At 34.9% G+C, this 18,330-nt stretch overlaps 1 protein-coding gene across 22 annotated transcripts in view; it reads right to left on the reverse strand.

The window, feature by feature from the left end:
* Positions 1–18,330, reverse strand: part of ARPP21 (cAMP regulated phosphoprotein 21) — a 161,653-nt gene that overhangs the window by 111,529 nt on the left and 31,794 nt on the right. For 17 of the 22 annotated variants that reach the window (XR_013537400.1, XR_012088470.2, XM_078377531.1 and 14 more), the window contains exons 2-6: positions 9,376–9,547; positions 7,590–7,750; positions 6,787–6,828; positions 5,982–6,065; positions 2,301–2,451 (exon numbers count right to left, since the gene is read on the reverse strand). Coding sequence is in view for 20 of the 22 variants with exons in the window: in XM_078377531.1 (XP_078233657.1) it covers positions 2,301–2,451; positions 5,982–6,065; positions 6,787–6,828; positions 7,590–7,712 (400 nt within the window). In the remaining 2 variants the exon portion in view is untranslated. Of the gene's footprint in view, positions 1–2,300; positions 2,452–5,981; positions 6,066–6,786; positions 6,829–7,589; positions 7,751–9,375; positions 9,548–9,648; positions 9,782–18,330 lie in introns of those variants that run through there. The other 5 variants (XM_078377535.1, XM_078377533.1, XM_078377526.1 and 2 more) reach the window with 3 other exon arrangements.

The following is an 18,330-nucleotide window of genomic DNA, read 5'->3' on the forward strand; positions in this document are numbered from 1 at the left end:
ATTTGAAGCCAATCTATAGAGCACTCACTCCAATATTACACAATGCACTTAGGTGCTGGGATTACAACTAGGATTGTGCCCTACAGATTATATTCCAAACTCATGTACTGCATGGTATCAAATAAATGATACTATTAAGCCACTATCACATAAAACCCTAGGAAGCAACATAGTGTGAAAATGTATAGGTAGCAAAACCAGGGACAGCATGTGAACTAAGTAGAAGGCACATAATCAGCCACCCTATTATCTTTTGGGGGGAAGGATGTTCTGGTCATAAATTGCCTAGAACCACATTATTCAGAGAAGATTTTCAGCACAGTAATGCTGTTATGTGTCTATAATAAGTCTTCATAATACATTATAAAGAGACCTACCAAGAGTGGATAACTAGAAATATAGATCTTACATACATGTTCCACTCATAATCTGTGTGAGAAATTAAGATGTGTAAAATTAAGACCAAACTCAGATAAATTATCAGTTTAAAGTAACTAAAGTGTTAACTAACAGTTGATCTGCATAAGTTTAATTTAATTTTACAAAGAACGATTAATTTAACAACAGGTTTTTATGCCAGGATTCCGCACAGCCATTTGGTAGTGTATATAACACAAAGTCTTTCATATAACAATTCTGGTTGCATGCATAGATCTCGATATCTGTGACCTGTATCAAATCATGTCATCGTGCTAGTACAAGGGCTATTCATAATTATTGCAAATGGGGTATTCAAAAGTTGTTTTTGTTAGTAGGTGCATGAGTGCTTGTGCATCTAGCTGTGTAACTGTTTCCATAACTTCTTGCACAATGTTATACTTTAGCACAGTGGTTCCCAACCTTGGGTAAAAAAAAAACACCAGGTGTTTTTTTTTTACTACAATTCCCAGAAGCTTTCACTACCAGTTATTTTATCTTGGGTTTCTGGGAGTAGCAGTCCAAGAACACTTGGATTACCCAAGGTTTGAAGCCACTGTTTTGGCACAAAGTTCTACAGGTATTTTCACACCACTAGCATTATGCTGGATTTGGGCCAAGAGGGACAAGAGTTCCCATTTCATCACTTTCTCATTGAAGAGAAGTAAATCATTGTGTGTCTTCCCTCTCAGCCACTTCCTGATTATCACTAGGGCTCACTAGTTTCTTATCAGGGTGAAAATGTGGTAAACTAAATATAAGATTTATGGTATTCAATGCCAATAGTAATTAATGTTATAATAATATTGTTACTAGCACAATTAGATGACCACTCATACATTTCTTATTCATGAAGGTATTTCACAACTGTATCCAATCACTGTGCACATGTGCAAACCCAAACACACAACATACAGAAGGTATTCCTAACTGGGGTTGGGAAAGGGGTTCTAAATGTAGAAATTGACTTGACCGCACTCAATGTATGTAATTATTTCACCTTTGGGACTGAATCTAACGGGATAACTAGAAGACATTGGCTCAACAATGTGACTTCCCACTTGCTTTCATCATTTGTATAACTCCTCTCTTTTTGAGGAAAAAGTAATCAATGAATCAGAATTCTCACTCTGTTAGTTTGAACATGAGATGCTCCAGTTCATTTCCAGCACTTTCCGTACAGTGAAAGGGGCCTGTTTTTATATGATGGAGATAGACTGCAGATCTTATCCCAAGAACCTGGAATGCACGTAATGAATGAACAAATCTGCAGAATGGTCTTCTTCCTAGATACAATTACTTTTTCCGAATTACATGGATGTTTGCAAGGCCAGCACTATCTCTTCCCTTCCTCCAAGATGAAGAGGGCCCATTAACCACATACAATGGCCTGGAAGATTTTTGAGAATTCCTTTGCTTTTGCAGTTAAAACATATTTTGAATCAAGTCCTTGACAATCTGCTATACGCAGTTGTAGTCTCCATTTCAGTTTGTGAATCAAAAGTGCTGCAGGCTTGTTGAAAAGTTTATGCATTATAGTAATGTAAGGGACCAAGTGTCCTCCTTCCTGCAATCCTCTACGTTCCCTAAAAACCTACTCCTGTCCTCCAAAGCAGGTTTTCTGGCTTATGGTGGGATTCAGGGAAGAAAGAAACGGGAAGAATTTCCTGACATTATATGCATAGCAGTGAATGCCAAATGAATATGTGTTGCACCAAGAATATGGAAACAAATACACATAATACAACCCTACAAACATAGATAGAATACCCAATATATGCACAAATCAGATGAAATACACGCACAGGCAAATGCAACTTTGCATCCAAACAGTATGTGAATATGAAAAATGACTAAATAATGACTTAAATATTTTTGTTCACCTTTTGATAACATTCTTATCTTGGGTTTTTCATTGTTTTTATCTTTTTCTCTGTTTTTATCCTTCTCTTTTTCTTTCTCTGAGTCATCTTTACTAGATTTATCCTCTTCTTGTAGGCTGGGAAAACTTGAAAGCTGTAGTTGTATTGATTCCTGTTGAAAAAAATATAATAATTTATGGCCAGATTTAGGAAAACTGGCATGGCTTCCAAAATGCATAATGAAGTCCATGCTCAGAATATCTTAAGCCAAACAGTATTTGGTAAACTGGATAAGAACAGTCTACTCTGAAGGATAAATTTTACTTCTTGATATTTATTTTGGATAACATCATTAAAGATCAGAATTTTATTCTGAATAAATGACCATTTTAATCATAATTTATGTACTCCAAAACAAGCTTAGTTTTCTTGCTCCATGTCACACTGGATTCAGTGAGATGCCTTTCCAAATATACACTAAGTACTGTAGCTAGCAAAAAGTGTGCAGTAATGAGAAGTTACAACTGAAATCTTAAAAATTAAATTCTATGGTGCCAAATGAATTCCACTGAAGCCAAGAGAATCATTTCAGAGTAAATGTATCAAAGACAGAAGCATCTAAAACTTATTAGAGTAAATTTATTTTAAAATATAGTGGGATTTATTTCAGAAAAACTTATATAAGAACATGGCTGTATTCAGATTAAATTCCTCAGTGAAACTGTAAATTCCTTGTGTGATATTTAAAATATATTGTGTGTATCTGCACCATGATGCTTAATATATTTTCTCTAACATTTACTGTACGTATTTCCTATTCAGTGTGTTTTGGCACAGGTCCTTATATGGGACATGCAAATTATCTTAGTTTAGCACTGTTTGTAGACTTGACTTAAGAAGCGTGAATAAGTGAATAACTCAAATATCATCATACAAGTATTACTGAGAAAGGATTATCATTTTGAATTGATAGATCTATTAACAGCAAATAAAAATATACCTGAAGGAAGAGTCCCCAAAGAAATTTTTATAAACTATGAACTATGAAGATTTTACAAATTATGAATGTCAGGAAGAAAAGCCTAAGTGTATTTATTGATCAATTTTGCTTATACAGTTTTGCTTATGAAAATTTAGGTTTCACTGACATCACTGGGGATTAAATAGACATAACATCATGTTAGCTAAGGGCCTATGATTCTCAAATTGTAGTCAATGAAGTTAAGAGTCCGGAGGAAAATATGGTGTGAAAACTATTTAGTATTTATGATCAAAATCCAATGGTTAGTCCCAACAGGCCCATTAAATCAATGGAATTTAAATAACTGTTAATTTACTATGTTCCTACTAATTCAATAGATACTCTATTTTGGACTAACAATTGTATTTGGCTTTGTGGGGGAATCGCTTGACTCAAACTCCCTCCAAGTAACTTGCTTAGCTAAAATAAGTAAAAATGCAATTGTATCATCCTGATGGGAAAAGAATTATAATCAGTTCTGACACTTTCAGGAACTATTACAGTTCATTAGCCTTTTTACAAAAGATGGAGGGAAAGACAGACTTTACATATAGTTTAAAACAGACATATAGGCATACAGCGTAACCTTTGTAGCATACATATAGCATATCATTGCTAAATATTAACTGCATTTGAAATAAACACACAGAACTGCTGCAGAGTCGTGAAAACAATCTATTGTTTGTTTCTTGTATTCACTTTTTATTTATTTGTTTTTCAATAATAAAATTACAACGTTTATAAATACATTCATACAAGATATGTGTAGTGAACAACAAAAGATGTTCGATGTTCAATAATACACTGCTAAAACAATACTATAACATTAGAGGCAACATTCTTTGTAAAATAAGGACAAAGTGTGTGATCAGGTAAGTTTTCATGATCAAGTAATACAGGTAACAAGATTTTTCCTACACAGGAAAATCAAGGCAAACCTTTAAATATAATACAAATATTAGGTTGGTAGTACAATCCATACTCTGTAGTACTGGCAATGTACTATACATTCTGTGTTAATTTAGACCCTGTGCTTTGTAAACAGTGAAGCTGAATGAATAAAGAATAGTTCAAAATTAAAAAAATCCACTAGCACAACTCTTCCAATGTACTTCTTTCAGTTTGAAAAGGAGAACATAAGTCTTACTCTTTTAGTGCAAAGTTAGTCAAGTATGCTTCCTATCTAAAGTATTATATGCAGACAGTTTTCACCAAGGAGCAGGCTTTGGTGGCAGAAAACACTTTAATCCCCGCACATTTTGCATCAAGGTAAGGAATTATCTCAAGTACTAGAACTTAACAATGGTAGGGACCATAAGGAACATGAATTACCCTGCTCCTCTTTTTGGCCTAAGGTTGTTTATGTCCGTATCTGCCATCTCTATGAAATATAACATTACTTTTTCCTTTGTAGAGAATACATCAGAAACTACCATGCAACATTTAATACAATCTGATATATTTATATTATTCTCCTTGCAGTCTCCATTTCAAACAATAGAAAACATAAGTAAAATGCAGAATGAAAGCCACATATTTGTAGTAAAGCAAATTGAGCGGAAGCTTTTTCCTCAAAACATCTATCACAATTGATAAAATAATCTACTGATCTACTGCATAAACACATTGTAGAGCAGCAAGAGAAAGTACAAAACCCCCACAGCTCTATAAGATATGGGGTGCTGGGTTTTTTGGTCTTTCAAAATAAAAATAAAACTCTCCTTGGCAAAGAGTAAAGAGGAGAGTTTGATTTGTTTCATTTCAAGTTAATAGAGAAAAATATTAGGAAGTACACTTAAATGGAGTATTTATTTGTGCTAATGAAAGTTCATATCTCCTCTCCCTCTCTATGGCTAATCCCATTCTTCAAATAATGTCTGAGTATTCAAGTAAAAAATACTGGCAGGAAGTTTCTTTTTTTCTATTTCTATTTGGTTTGCATTTGTGTTAAATTTGCTTTTATAAGCAAACAGAAATAAAATGTAAGCTTTTTGAAAGACATGCTGAAGGAAGGTTTTGTAAAATACTAAAATATGTTAGATAAAATTTTCCTGACTTGATCCATAAATATATAGATATCTATATATAGATATATTTCTTTGGAATGAATTGCATACAACATCAATACAGACTCACTCAAATACACACTTTGCAATATTAGAAAATTGGCACCAAGAATCAGAAAAATGAACCATATGGAATACAATGCACTTGCTTCTAGAGAACTGTAACTTAAAGGGTAAAAAATTTGGCAGCTCAGGAAATAGGTTCAGGGAACTAATACATAGACCTTTCATGAATTAGAAGCCAGAGTGCAGTTAGAATACTATGCCTGGTGATGTGTTAAAAGAGATAGCTTTAGAGAAAATAACAATTCTATTTTTTTTGTTTGAATTTTTTTAAAAAATAATTAATCTGAATTCTTTTGAATTCCTTTCCATTTGTTGAAATTTTCAGGGGGTCTGGAAAAAAAAGCAAATAATACCCTGTGACACACTGTTGAACTACTCATGCATTTCAAAATAAGTACACACTAAACACCAGAAAACTTCCAAAGCAGTTATAATAATCAAGTATGCTCTTGTGTATGTTCTTTTCCCCAAAATCAACAAACAACTTTAAAGCAATGTTACCATGCATATCAAAAAAAAAGTTAATCATGCAGCTAAAATTTTAGATACCTGATTGTCATTCTCAGCTTCCAGGCGAGGGGATGATTCTTCGCATACAGCGAGACTTCGTACAAGTTTTGCCTTCCCTCCTGACTGAAATATAGAAAAAGGGAAATCACTTCTGAACAGCAAGATGTGCATGCTCCTGTGCATACATGCACACACATGTATGTGGTGTAGATAGAGAGATGGAGATACTAGATGTCCATACTGTTTATCAGATAAATTAAAATAAACACTGCTGTACCAAAAACGTTTACTGACATGCAGGACCATGCTACTGAGTTATTGGGACAGAGGAAATACTGATACCATGAAAGCCAAAAATAATTTATTCCTTACGCAGAATTTAAGATAAAACAAAAATTGGCAAATGTTCATAAATGAAAAATGGAACTGAGTCATCACACTTAACTGTATTAGTTTATTCATTTTTACATTGGACTAAAAAAAATGCCAAGATTTTTTAAAAATTAAACTGACCACATAGATCTGTCTTTGAGCTTGCCCGCTGCTCTTAAGATCTGGGAACTAAATGCCTATAACAGATAACATTTATCCAGAGTAGGAAAACGAAACAGTCTAGTTTTTCCTCCGTCTCCAGTGGCGAATAGTACAAACTACAAATATATGAAAACATAGAAGCCTTGAATGGTCACAGAATGGTAACAGTGGAAATCACTAATATTTCATGAAAGCCTACTGACCTTATAACACTTACCTAAAGCATGAATAACAATTAAAAAAATAGAAATAACATATCACAATCATCCCACGCATGCAACAATTCATCCCAAGTAGTCAAAAATTCTACCTTGGATCTCTTTTTCTGCTGGTTCTGGTTAGCACCTCGTTTCTGTGAAAAACAAGTGACAAATTATGTATGATTATGGGTGGAAAATACACATTAAAAAATAACAGCACTTCATTAAATCATTCATGAGGTACCTGTCTCATGCAGTGATGGTCAAAATATGCTTTCTTATGGACCTAAGAATGACTCTGTAAGGAGCCTTTTGTATTGATCTTAGTGGTGTTACCCAGTTATGATTGCTTTTGCTTTTATATAGATGTAAAAGATTTCGTATACATACAATATTATATTTAAATCAATATCAAAGAAATCCTCTGAATCCTAGCTTTTATCTTCTCACATTTTAATACATATACTGAGAAAATTAAAAGGAGCCTGACAATTTAAGTAATATTACTATTTCTTATCAAACAAATTGAAAGGTCGATATCATGTATCTTTACTACAAAGGTTATAGACATAATTGCCTTTAGAGATATCAACTGTATTTCCCAGTATTTTATTTCCATAGAGAGAGTTTCCTCTCTTAGCATTTTTACAGTTTGACCTAATGTGTATTTACTGCAAAAGTAATGGTGATAACACACCCTGAAGATAACTGTGAGGCATTCTGATCTTTCAGAATGAAAGTGTATGCAACATCTACTTGAAATTTGAATTGGGGCAGGGAGGGTTATGAAAAAGTGACTGAAAATCTAATAGAAGAAAAGACTGACTACTGTACAATTGATATGAAAATGAAACTACAGAGACAAATAAAGTTATAAACCACTTTTAACTGAAAAGTTACTTAATTTTCTTACCTGGTCTGACTTTCCATTTTCTTCCTTTTCATCTGCCTCTGAGCTAAGGATGCAATTCTCTTGTTGGGAGACGGCTGAGTCTTGTTCGTTTCCAGCTTCTTCTCCTTTTCCCTGCTCAGACATTCTCCCAGGTAGAAATTAAAAGAACAGAACTTGATGGCCTGCAAGGACAAGACATGAAAAACAACAATAGCAACATAGCGATGGAATGTGGTGTTTTACCCTCATGACAGATATTTTTGTTTCCTTTATAATCAGCTAACAAGACCCAAAAAGGAGATCAGGAATTGGAGCAGTTTGATTTAGGAGGCAGTAATGAACTCTTTCATTCTAGTTGAAAGTAGAATTACGTAAAAGTGAAGAAGGCAGAAGAGCTTGATTTCAACCGTATTAAAACAAGTAGGTGTGGTTGAAATTCCTCATCCCACCCCCTTTCCACCCTGTAGCTGCAGAAGTCTGGATGGTTTGGCACTTTTTTAAATCAAGGAGGGGATGCAACAAATACATGATAATTCATTCACAATTATAGCTTGGAGATTAGATTTGACCATAATAAAAACAAAAATGAAAACAAGAACAATCAAAGACACAATTCATACACTTTAATCAGTCAAGTAATCTTCTATGTATATCCCCCCCAATTATAGCACTATTTACATTAAAACATAAAATATATCTGGTTGCAGTGTTATTTATGCAACAGAAATGTTAACACTAAATTTGGAAATAAATCCCTCATTGTCACCATTTCTAGGCATTACACTGACAGATCCATTTATAAATCAAAAGCTACTTCTAAAACCCATGTCCCTCTCCAGAGCAGTGGAAATCTGCCTAGAAGCCCTTGGCAAGGTAGCTCTGATGAAGATATCTTCACTGCATGGCATTGCTCTCAGCTCACACCAGTCAGCTGTAGAGGAGCTCAAAATGGCTTTTCAAAGTTAAAACGTATTATTATTTAACTCTCCCTAACCATAAAACACCCTGTTGACACCTCCCTACGCATCAGTTGTCAAATTTAATTCATGAATAATTTAGCATTTTTGGCTTTCTCCACTTTGCCTTTAAAAGAAAAGAAAAACAAACAGGAAGAAAATCATATTCAGAAGAAAAATAAGTGTGGAGGAGACAAGTTATTTCAGAACAGATTTCAGTATTTAGCATTCTCACAATTTAATAACAGTTATTAGATGAACATAGACATCATCATGTTGCCTTTACAGGCTACAATTAACACTGAGCGGATCTTCACAGTGCTTCCTTTCTATGTTTATTTCAAAGAAAAATGTGTTGCTTTGCCACTGAGAAGGATCACAAACTGACCTGCGCTACAATTAAATGTTTAAGTGGAGCATGACTTGGGGGGGGGGGAGGAAAATAAAAACTATGAGATCCTTTGAAAACTTGCATATTTTGTATTTCTCTGTATGCAAACATTGGGGAGCTGAAAGAAGGGTTTCATAATAATTAAACTATCAGTTATTTGTGTATATTATAAACTTATATTGTCAAGTTGCTCCCTTTTTCTCATAGCAGTATATTTTCTCGTATATCTTTTATGCGAAGGGTGTTATATTTTAAATTGTACCGTTCTTTCTTCCAAATTATATATTAATCAGATGCATTTTATTGTCTATTGAATTTTTACTCTTTTTTATGAGTAATGAACCAACATACACATCTGCTACACCTCTGCAGACTTGACGCAATTGTCTGAGCATGCTACAAACTCACATAAATTAAGTGTTCTCCTGCCATTAAGTATGCAACAAAAGAAGCTGTTTACCTTCAGTGCTCTGCTAATGCCTGATGCCGTTCTAGCAGTTTCTGTTTCTCTTCACTGGTTAAATCCACACAAGTGATCAACGGCAATGTGAGTCCCATGACCCCATTAACAGTTCAGATTGTCAGTTTCCATGCTGTTCCTTTTGAGAGTTTGACAGATCATTGTTATCCACCTGGCAGGAAGGGAAAGAAAGACAAAAGGTAAATACTACTAATAATGGTTATAATCATGATAGAGTTAAAAGATAAAGTAAATAGCCACCAGATTTCTAACACTAATGACCAGCTTCAAGCAAATCACATTCACAGCTTGATCCAACTCCACCTGTCTCAAATACTGTGTGCTTCTTCTCTAATGAAGGCTAGAGCCGGCTGTTCAAGTCATAACAGCTCCTACGCACAAAGCTAAAATTAACAATCGCATATTATGTGCTGAAAATTACTCACTTCAGTTTTAACCTTTTTAGTGAATTCTAGCACTTTGCATTAAAAAGGCTCATCTGTTTGCTTCAATGGAAATCAATATTGTTGCTAAAGGAAAAAAGAAATAACATCTACAGTGTAACCAATGTTTTTGTCTCAATTTAGAGAATTACTTTAACTTTTTTTTTTAAAACAAGTGACCTCAACAGCAGGAATAAATTAGCAAATTTAATATGGTAGAACAATAAAATTTGGCTAAAAAGAGTTAACATTCTCAGCAATGAAGATTAGATAGAAATTAGAATAATGTGGGATGTGAGAAAAAAAATATTGTTTAGGGAGCGAGACAGAAGGCGCGCTTGCTTCAAAGAACCATTCCGCTATGTTTATAACAAATGCTCCTACCAGATGGGCATTTGGTTAAAAAACAACGTGAGAGGTTAAAAGGAAAATAGAAACATTTACAAAGTATTGAAATATCATGACTGCCTTTTAGAGCACTTGGGTTGGCAACCAATAATAATAATTTAGGGAAGCAAATGCCATCCACCAGTTAGTAATACTGTAGACTCTTCTAAACTGAATTAGAATTATATTGTGAATGGTAATAAAGACTATAAAATGCATGCATTCTGTTGTTCACAGAAGCCCAAGATATGTTTTCCCTTACATGTATCAACCCAAAAAAGGTGCATCTAAAGAAATGGACTAAAGTCCATGAACACTCATTCCAAATACACTTTGTTGTTAGTCTTTAAGATGCAAAAGATTCTTTATTGTTTGTTCCTGCAACATACTAACTTGCTCTTTGGTGTTTCATTTTAGCTTAAACCTTTTTTGTAACAACATGGCAATAGTCCCTTGAGAAAATATATTTAATGGCATTCTAGTAAAAGGAGTGGAAGTGCTCAAAAAACCTCAAGAACAAACCAGTTAGATGCAGATAAATTCAACATTAAATAGTTAAATTCAGCACCAGAACCTTTCTTACCAAAATCCTACCAAATGACAAGAAAATAAAACATAATTTCATAACTCCAGAAAAAATACAGTAAAGTCCTTATTACCTCTATAAAGAATAATAGACAGAGAAAGAGATCACTGATTAAACTACAACCATGCTTCCAAACTCATCTGATTTTTGTTTAGTAATCTCACTATCCATTTGCAAGTCAATCTAGCTGCTTGAACTTACTGTATCAAACCGTTTTGTTTTATTAACACTTTGCCACAGGTGTCTAACAAAAACAATTTTAAAAAATGAACTAATAGAAATTAGTGCAGTTAAACCCACACTAGCTAGATTGAATTAGTGTTGAATCAACATGGGAGAACCAACAAATTGAAACAGCAAAGTCACTCCCACTATCACAAAAAAGCTTAGGTGAACACACTTCTGACTACTACCCGATTCTATGATTGTCCAATAACAAATAAAATGCTAACATAATTCAAGTATTTTGTTCTCATGCAAACATGATATTGGTATATCAGGCCAACATCATAACAGTGTGTTATTGAGAGAGAGAGAGAGAGAGAGAGAGAGAGAGAGAACTATTTATTTATTTATTTATTTATTTATTTATTAGATTTTTACCCTACTCCCCTAGACAATGTCTACTCGGGGTGGCTTACGTGGATAAAAACACAACAATATGACATGTATAAAAATCGTCAAAGACAGTTATAGCAATTAATTCTTAACAACATATTACCAAGATGACATGACTCAAGGAAAAAAAATGTAAGATGAATTAATTAACTGGAGGGAAGGCCTGCTTGAAGAGCCAAGTTTTTAAATGGCTTTTGAAAACACCTAGCGAGGGTGCCAGACGAATTTCAGTTGGGGGGGTGTTCCATAGCCAAGGGTGGAACACCCTCCCAACTGAAATTGGGAGGGTGTTTCCAAGGTTTTCAGTGCTAGATTTTGGAAACACAATGAACACTGTTACATAGAACAAAAAAGGGCACATATAACTAGATTCCCCAATGAGGCTGCAGCATATACAGACAGACAGAAATTCAGGCATGCACAGTTGCATTATTTCATACATAACATTTTTATCTTTCACATTTGCTGCTATTTCCTTAAGCACAATTTAAATATTAACATCAACCACACTCCTTTGGATTTGGGTTATAATGTTCCAAATCCAAACTTTCATTTGCCAGCAAGAGAAACTAAATGCAATAAATGTGCCTTAAGCATACATACAATAATCACAAAGAAACTGCTTTCTCATCTGTTCAGGGCAAAGGAAAATTCAAGCTGTTAGTGAGCCTTCCAAATTTCACAGGCATAAGATCCAGATGTCTCCCTTAAGACAGCTATTCTGTTTTAGAGATGTCACATTTTCCCAAAGGTCAGTCTGCTATGATGTGTCCCTGAGAAAATGCCATTCTTTCCTTAATAACAATTGTCCTCTGCTTGCAATGAATAAGGCACTATCCAAGGTGCTGAACTAGTTTAGAAATAGGGTTCAGCATCTTGAATCTCCCCTAGGAGCATCTGAATAAAACTGCAAACTAGAGATTGGCAGAAACCCCCACTTTCATGCACATTTTATGAAAAGATTGATTACCAATATGGAATCAAAGTCATTGATTGCCTTTTCAGAGCATTATGTCATTATGAGCCACTCTTCTGAACCTGAATTACTGTATGGCTAAGGTATCTGCAAGACATCTAGCATTTGCCTCACCCATTAAACATCTGTATCAAGCTGTTTCCAATTTCTATAGCAGTACTTCCATTTGTCTTAGAAGCCCCTATGATTACAAATTCAAAACAGGTCCGGAATCTAACTAAAAGAAATGATCCACACATCTATTTTAACAATAGAAACTACCAACACCATGCTCATCAACAATTTAAGTCAGGAATCTGAAGAAAAAATTTAAACCACTGACTAAAATTTTAAAATTCATTGATTCTTTATATCCTTCCAAAATAAAAGCATACAGCCTCGTGGCGCAGTGGTTAAAACGCTGTACTGCAGCTAAAACTGTGCTCATGACCTGGGGTTCAAATCCCAGGTAGCCGGCTCAAGGTTGACTCAGCCTTCCATCCTTCCGAGGTCGGTAAAATGAGTACCCAGCTTGCTGGGGGGGGGCAATGTGTAGCCTGTATAATTAAAAATTGTAAACCACCCGGAGAGTGCTTGTAGCGCTATGGGGCGGTATATAAGTCCAATAAATAAATAAATAAATAAATAAATAAATAAATAAATAAATAAATAAATAAATACAGTAATTGCTTATTATAACTAGAATACACTTACTTAAAACCGATAAGAGACTTTAAGCAATTAGAGAAAGTACCGAATGGCTGAAATCCAGTAGTAAGTTGCAACTTGAATCAATGGAACTTATGGAGGAATCACTGATTCAATGGCCATATTCTAGTTGCAACTTGCTACTGAATTTCAGCCCGTATTTCTTTAAAATGTAACTTACTATTCCAAATTGAATATAATGAAGTAGAGTAGATCTAGGTAGGATTATATGTAGGCTATGTAGTGAATCAAATAAAGACACCACACAGTTAGTAGACATATTATAGAAGAAGAAAAGAACCCTGGAATGTGTACATATGCATATTTCAACACAATATCTATGATGACTTGCCAGTATCAATATATGATATAACATGACAGGATACGCTGCTTTATGACATTACCAACTGAGATTTATGCTGCCAGATTTATGCTGGCATACATAAGTAATAGAATTCTATCCACTGCATTTTGCTCCACAGAGTTATGTTCATATAAGGGGAGATACACTCATGGAAGAATGCTTTCTATGGGTTGCAACTTTCTTTGCATTCATAAGATGTAATTTTTGGATGGGAGACGGGATTGAGCCAAACTCAGTCTTGCTCAAAAGTCAATGGAATTTAGTCCTGATTGACTAAAATATGATCATTTTTTCCCAAATTCATCACAAAAGGTGATGAATTTCTACCAATATTCAAAATGTGGCATAATTACTAATATCATGATTTAAAATTGTCTAATTTCAAATAAGTATTCAGAATGAAATTTAACCTTGAAATGTGATTAAGGCTTCTTTGCAATTCTTGATCCTTCCATTTGAAAGGCATCAATGGATGTCAAATACTAGCAACCAGAAAATACCACTACCTGCAAAGTATCAAATATGAAATGCCATTGTGCTTCAGGTTCATCAAAAGTAATAACACTGTCAGTTCCCAGCATATATACACAGGTGCATTTTCAACTGGAAATCCTATCATCACCACTCACTACAGCTAATACCCAATATCTTTAGCAGTCAGATAACATGGTAACATTGCAGTCGAAAACATTTGAAAGAATCTATTTTGGAGGATGCTAGTCTACACTGATCTCAGAATTTCAGACTTGAGTCTTTTGCAGGTTCACCTGGTAAAACAGGATGTGTTCTTTGGAATGGAAAGCAGGCACTGGCAAACATGCAAATATTTCCAGGAGAAAATACTAAGGAAAAAATTAATTGCAGTTATATTTTATCTCCTACTAGCCCCACTGCCTTCCAACCTAAGGAACCTAGCTTCACAATATATTTACTCCTCCTAAATCCATCATCTTGCTGTCTTGTTTAGCTTTGCTAGCTTCTCAGTCTTCCCATTATTACTCTTGCTAACAACATTGCCTGATAGCTCTAATCTTTCTTGACTAAGATTATTTTGGCCTGCAAAAGTATTTTCTCTGTAGATCTAATACTGAAAATGATATGAACACCCTTGTATTGGCATGCTCAAAATGACAGTCTGCTAGGAGCTCAAATGAGTATTGCTTCACTGTTTAAATTTGTATTCACACCAAATATATGTTTTTAAAAGTGCTTGTATCTGAATCTCATAGAATATTATTCAAAGGTAGTAAATTTATGGGGCTGGAATTTACTCCTCCACGTTTGACACAAACCTGATATTTCTACATAACTGGAACCCCATGTGGTCAGAGTACCAGTGCTATGCCATGTAATAATTAAAAAAAAAACCAAACCAAAAAACAGATACACCATTTCAACCTAAAAGGGACCAATTAGTAGGCTGTATTTTGTGACTTCACTGTCTCAAAACTACATTGAATCATACAAGACACTACTGGAGTTCTGCATCCTATTGAGCAATAAGACATTGAGAACATACAGTACGTCAGGGCTCAAATATCTGCGCTAAAACCCTGTTCGAGGGAGTATAGTTTTTTATATTGCTTCTTTCTGTGGCACTTATAATGTCCACTTCTCATGTTCTGTCACATTTTAATTATAGTAACTCATGAGTTCCCATCTTAATCTGTATGCCAGAGTCTAACTACAAAGATACACAGAAAAAGGTTCTTGGCATTCCCATCTGCACCCAATCCTCAATATATCAGCTGGTGGAGTCCAAGTTGGCAAGTATGAAAGAGTTCAGACTAACTTCAGAAGTGCAGTACGAGATGGTTTTTAAGCTGCCATTTTTCTTTTTCCCTCCCCCCACCATCTTTTCAATCTTATGGCTGGAACTAGAACATAAACCTTTCTATCTAAAGAAAAAAAATGACCCCAGCTTAAAAGAATGCACATCTAAGATAACACATTGTATTTTTTTCCAATACCCAAGTAGGGATTAAGTTCATCATATGACATGAAGGTATCAAAACCACAAGATAATGAAACCAGATTTGTGACTGGGCTATAAGTTTAGTTCTCAGGCCTCATTTGTCACTATATTTTACTGGACCAGATGATAACTTACAATTAACACTAAGACATCAAGATACATGCAGATAATTATGTTACAGAAAGAAAGAGGTACACAGACATTCCAAAACTAGTAGATAAAACATTGGAGCAGCTTCAAACATTCATGTAGTATGTCTAAGTGTGTGAGAGTGGGTGGGTGGATGCGTTATTTACAAGATCCTCCACACAGTGCATTTGGGGTTACATGATGGAAAACAATGGCTAAAATCCCATAGTGTTGCAACTAGAGTAGGCCTATTGAATCAGTGGAAGGTATATTGGTGCTGATTTACAAAATCTCTGTTGTTTCAGTGGGCCTGTCTAGTTGTGACTTCAACCAATATAAAGCAATATACATACTGAAACTAAATTATATCTCTAACCATGCACCATCATGAATCTCAGCGTAGGAAAAAGTAGGACGATTGTTTGTTTGTTTGTTTGTTTGTTTGTTTGTTTGTTTGTTTGTTTGTTTGTTTGTTTGTTTGTTGAAAGTATTATTCATATGCTACCCATCATCTTGAGATCATAAGATGGTCTCAAGGTATATGAGATTTTAGTGATCGAGTCAGTTTCAGTACTCTGGAACAAACTGCAACTAACAACTGCTTACTCACTCACTTGTATGATTTGTTGCACAACAAAATATTAGTGGATACCTTCCTTATGTTACCTCCAAAAGTTTGCAACCACTAGGTTCGGGGTGGTGGTGGTGGCTTGAACTAAAGCAATGCATATATAGGATGCAAACTTCAGCGTTTTTAAGGTAGAAAGTATATAGTTTTGTTTTGTTTTTTAAACAGTGCCTTCAGTGAGCTCATGGTGATGTATCTGGTTTTCTTCTTCCCTTATAAAGCAAAGCAAAGCTTATTTATTCTTGCACAAAAAACCTGTGAGGTAGGTCAGGATGAGGGAACATGACTGGGCCAAGGTTATCCAGTGAGCTTCATGGCCTAATGGAGATTTGAATCAGGATTACTGGAGTCTTAGTCTAACATTATAACCACTACACCACCGTTGTTTATTACAAACAACAACAACAATGTGCTGTCAAGTCAATGGACTCATAGAAATCCTTTTTAGAGTAAATGGTAAATACACAGAATTTTTAGAGTAAATGGTAAATACACAGAATTGTGTTTACCATTCCCTTCTTCTGCGGGTAGCCTAAGGCTGTGCAGCTTGTCCAAGGCCACACAGACTGGCTTACTTGCAGGAAGTACAGTGGGGAATCAAACTTCCAAACTCCAGCTCCACAGCCAGATACCTAAAAAACTGAGCTATCCAGCATTAAAGGTGTTTAAAAATGTAATGAAAAAAATGGGGGATTAAGCAAGTGTAATGAACTAGATACCTCAAATCTCGCACATTGCTTCGTATTTTTAGATATTTCTCAACAGAATTAATTGCAATGACATAATATTAGTTGACTACAAATATCCCATTTGCAGTTGTCATGTAAAAAGGTGTTTTAGTGTCCCAGGCAGTGGAAATGAATAGAAAAATAATAAAATATTTTCAGCTATTTTCATTTTAATACATTTGAAGTTTTCAGGTTCTTTTCCATCTGGGAAAAAATGAATACGAAATTGGTTTTCCAAAGTAGAAATAGGCAGGATCCACCGGTTTGGTGGTTCATACCAGTTCAGACAATGACCAAACAGGCATTCCAGGGTTTGGAAGCCCCTCTCCAGTGAGCACCCACTCAGAGGCAATGGCCAGAGAAGGCAGGGAAGAGAAGCCAGGGTACTGCTTCTGAGTGGGCACCCACCAAGGGGGGGTGGGGCACTGAACTGCTGCAGAACATCTGTTTGGCCATTGTCTGAACCCACCTCTATTCCAAAGTCATATTTTGTAATTTATTCTTAACAGCAACATTTATGAAAGCAAATCATCATCATCATCATCATCATCATCAATTTTAAGTTACAATTAATTCCTATTTCACCATCTTGTGAAACTGTTGTAGCATATTTGCCAGATTACATGAATGTTTAAATCTGGTTTTTTCCCCACTACATAATTATTGTCAGAGTCATTACCAATCCAGGCCATTGAAACTACATAATGCCAGCAAATGAGTTTATCATAGGTTTGGAAAAGGCTTGGATGTGAAAGACAGAGAGCTTGGAATGTTACTGAAAATTTTTTAATGGCACATTAAGTATTTTTATTTAAAATGAGGTAAATGATTACTCATTGTTCTTTATTTAAGTGCAGTATGTCACTATTGTGTAACATCTTACTTTTAAATTATTATTCTTTAAGTGCATTCACAATTTTTTAAAATGCCCATTTTTTCTATTCCAAAGTTTCCCACAAAATTAACATTTCAGGAGTAATGAGCAAATGATGCTTAGTAAGCTTTTAAAAAGTAAAATATTACCACCTTCTATGTTACCTTTTAAATAACACAATTATCCTGACCAGAAAATTATTTTGTGGTCTTGAGATGCTTGATAAAATTATCCATTTTGCACCTCTTGAGATTTGTTGCAAAAGTACACATACTATATGTACACATGCTTACATCATGAATTTGCACAGTTGCAAAGATTACAGTATGCTTTACATACACAAAATCATACACACATAGGAAAATATGAATGTTTAAAATACAGTGGTGCCTCACATAGCGATCGCTCCGTTTAATGAAGAAATCACTTTGCGACAATGTTTTTTCAATCGCAAAAGCGATCGCTTTGCGATGTTCCCTATGGGGAAAATTCACTTTGCGATCATCGCAGGGAAGCGATCATAGCAAGGCCCCCATTTTCGCACAGCTGATCGGCGGTTC

This window comes from Pogona vitticeps, chromosome 6 (genome assembly GCF_051106095.1).
Source record: "Pogona vitticeps strain Pit_001003342236 chromosome 6, PviZW2.1, whole genome shotgun sequence".
NCBI classification, from domain to species: Eukaryota; Metazoa; Chordata; class Lepidosauria; order Squamata; family Agamidae; genus Pogona; species Pogona vitticeps.